We start from the raw sequence: 3,487 nt of genomic DNA, 5'->3' as shown, positions 1-3,487 counted from the left end.
ACTTTTTTTTTTTTTTTTTTTTTTTTTTTTTGTATTCAACTATGTATTTTGAGATTGTATTACTTAATTTACTTTTATTTTATTTATATATATTTTAATAATATTAGATAAGAAAAAATTATTAGATAGAAACGAATTTATTGTAACTATACACTAAACTTTTTTTTTATAGATTCTTTGTAATATAATATTAAGGAGCCTTTTTATAATTGACAATGATGAAAATAAAGATATTAAATGTTTTTGTGAACTAATTACTTTAATAATAAATAATGATAAGCATATTTTAATAAATATATTGAACATGATTAAAAATACGATGTCTTTTAATTTCTTTTATCTTTTTTTGTCAACCCTTATAAATAGTTCATTAAATTTTTTTATATATGTAATAAATATTTGATAAAATACGTTTGTTATGAATAAAAAGTTTTTATTTTTTAAAGATAATTTTTTCCTTTTTTTTTTACTAATAGAAAAAAGACATTAAAGATATTTATCTTTATTACATATTTGTTGGGCTGCATACAAATAGAAAAAATATTATGTAAATTACATTGTGAAATTTTTTACATATGTGATAATTATTTTTGTAACTTGAATGATATATTTATAACTTTTTTTTTTTTTTTTTTTTTATTTTTAGATTATTTAGTTTAGATATTTTAAATACTCTTAGTTTACTAGATCATTGCCAAGATATAATTCTTTTATCTAGTATACGAATATCTTTATAAATATTTATATATACGCAAATATATATTTAACTTTGTGTTTTTTTTATTTTAGGTTTATTGTATAATATTTTAGAAATAAATAATATAAATTATAACATATTTTTATTTTCTATATGTTCAAATATAATTTTTAAAATAACAGAAATCAAGGTTACATTTAAATCCTAAAATATGAATATATATATATATATATATATAGTTATTTATATATATAGTTATTTATATATATAATTATTTATATATATAATTATTTATATATATTATATTGTATATTTACAGAAGGAAAGTGAATTTAACACAGAAATTAAACAGATGATAAAAATATGTTCTACCATTTTTAAAAATACTAATAATAAGTTATATAAAAATAGTTATAATAAAAATAAAATATTTCCATAAATAACTAATGTTATTTTTCATTGATATATGTTTGCAGGGAATTAATATACTTATTTTTCTTATATTCCCATAAATTAATAAATAACGACGATAATTTTTTTGATATATGTTTGAAAGTAATTTAAGAAAAAAGAAAATAAAAAGAATACATATATATGCATATATATATTATTAAAATATGTTTACATAATTAGAGATACAGCGAATTAAGTGATGAAGAACATAAAATTTTTATTAATGGAAATGTTTTTGAGGATCTATTTAAAAATATCTGCAATTATAAAATAATTAAGAAAAGTTTCTCGAATATTTTCAACAAAAATTTAAATAATTTAAATAAAAAAAATAATATCGCTATTCTTAATTCATTATTAAAAAAAGTAATTTCTTTATTTTTTTTTTTTAATTTATTTTTATAAAAAAATAATTTTAATTTATTTTTTCTTATTGTATATTTAAGGAAAAGTGGAAAAAAGAATCATTTTTAAGAATTTTGAAAAATTATATTATATATAATAGTATGCACTTCATTATAGGAGAAAATATTTATAAATTTTTATTAATTATTTATAATTCGAATTCTACATTTAATAATATTTTTGTATATCTATATATCTATATATATATATATATATATTTTTTTTTTTTTTTTTTTTACAGAAAATGAAGATTTATTAAGACTTTTAGAAATATATAATAATATTTTTGAACATATTATAAACAACTTATTTTCAGGAAATTCAAAAATTTTTGAATTATCAAAAGATATAGTAATTTTTTTTTTTTTTTAAATTTTATTATTTATTCATATACATACTTTTTTATAAACAGATTTATTCTTTTGTATATATATATATATATTAAATGTTTTCTATTATAATTTAATTGTTCTTCTTTTTTTAATTTTATTTTACGATATTAACCTAAATATCTGTTAATATAATAAATTAATTATTACATATATATTTATTTAATATATTATTTTTATGAAATACTTTTGTTTTTTTTTAATAGTTAAATTTTTTTTGGTTTTCATCTAATAATGAATTAAAAGTTCAATCATTCGAGGTATATAAAAAAATTAGAGAAATGAAAATAATGCATTCTAAAACATAAAAAAAAAATGAGTGCATATAATAAAATTTTTTTCCTTCAGATTTCCATTAATCATTTAAAAAATTTATATGCATCATATAAGCATAAGTCAAGTGCCTGTATACAAGAATTTTTTGCTAAATTAGAAAATGGTCATTTTAAACAATTTTTAGTTTTTTTAATAATTTAAACTAAAAAAAATAAAAAAATAAAATATTCTTTCTTCAGATAATTATTTGAAAAAATTTATACTTTAAAGATGTATATAATTTTTTTCACTATGTTAAAATATGATGAAGGGGAGTAAAGTACATAAAAAATTTTCTTTTTAAGCCACACAAAAAAAAAAAATTAAAAAAGAAAAAATAATAGAAATTGGAAAAATGGAGATACAAAAAAAAAAAAAAAAATTAGAAAATATTATTAGAAAAAAAAAAAGAAGAAAATAATGAATTTAAATTCAATATTTCTTATAATTCTTACAAAATATCAATGTGTTATTGAGAACAGTTTAAAATTTAAGAATAAGTAAACTGTTTTTTTAATTTGTTAAAAAATTAACCACAAAAATCATTTATAATAAAAATTTTGTTAAAAATGTTAACTTTTTTATATTTCACATATTTTATTATTATATAAACGTTTGTAGGTTTTTAAGAAAGTTTCAACACCTAATGCATACTATATTGTATTTTTGAATTATTTTTTATCATGTTAACAACTTAATATTATTAAAAAATATATTAGAAAGAAGCATGTAACTCAGTATAATAATGACGTAAAAAACGAATATATATAAAAGAAAATATATTTTATTAAAAATTAAAATTAAAATAGTTTTATATTTAAAAAAAAAAAAAACCCACATTATATCTACACTATAATTAGTATGTTCTTTTTTTTACTATATAATAATTAAAAGTCTTATACTTTAAAAAAAAAAATTTTTTCCTTAAATGAATATATTTCTTATACCAACAAAGGTTAAATTAAAAAATTTTAGTGTAATTTTTTTCTATATTTTTTTTTTTCCAAAAAATATGATAATTTATGGTGCACAATCATTGTACTATGATGTATTCTCTATATTTAAAATTTTTTTTTTTTTTTTTTTTAAATTTTATCATTTCTACAATTTTTTTTATTTCTTACCTAAAAAAAAATTTTAAATTATCTTTTTCTCTAATTAAATCAGATAGAGAATAATTACAAAGAAAAAAAAAAAAATAACACCTACAAAAAAAAAAAAAAAAAAA

At 14.6% G+C, this 3,487-nt stretch overlaps 1 protein-coding gene across 1 annotated transcript in view; it reads left to right on the top strand.

Moving 5' to 3' along the window:
- Positions 1-2,525, top strand: part of PGAL8A_00221900 (conserved Plasmodium protein, unknown function) — a gene marked incomplete at both ends in the record, with an annotated part of 6,352 nt that extends 3,827 nt beyond the window's left edge. The window contains 12 exons of the mRNA XM_028670934.1: positions 173-388; positions 477-547; positions 647-717; positions 790-887; positions 1,017-1,093; positions 1,174-1,252; positions 1,331-1,516; positions 1,597-1,654; positions 1,797-1,906; positions 2,151-2,204; positions 2,293-2,383; positions 2,491-2,525. Of these exons, the coding sequence (XP_028527637.1) occupies positions 173-388; positions 477-547; positions 647-717; positions 790-887; positions 1,017-1,093; positions 1,174-1,252; positions 1,331-1,516; positions 1,597-1,654; positions 1,797-1,906; positions 2,151-2,204; positions 2,293-2,383; positions 2,491-2,525 (1,146 nt within the window). The remainder of the gene's footprint in view (positions 1-172; positions 389-476; positions 548-646; positions 718-789; positions 888-1,016; positions 1,094-1,173; positions 1,253-1,330; positions 1,517-1,596; positions 1,655-1,796; positions 1,907-2,150; positions 2,205-2,292; positions 2,384-2,490) is intronic.
- Positions 2,526-3,487: the final 962 nt, after the last annotated feature.

The sequence above is a fragment of the Plasmodium gallinaceum genome (assembly GCF_900005855.1).
Source record: "Plasmodium gallinaceum strain 8A genome assembly, contig: PGAL8A_v1_76, whole genome shotgun sequence".
Classification (NCBI taxonomy): Eukaryota; Apicomplexa; class Aconoidasida; order Haemosporida; family Plasmodiidae; genus Plasmodium; species Plasmodium gallinaceum.
Note: the sequence above shows the minus strand (reverse complement) of the source record. Positions and strands in the feature narration are given on the sequence as shown.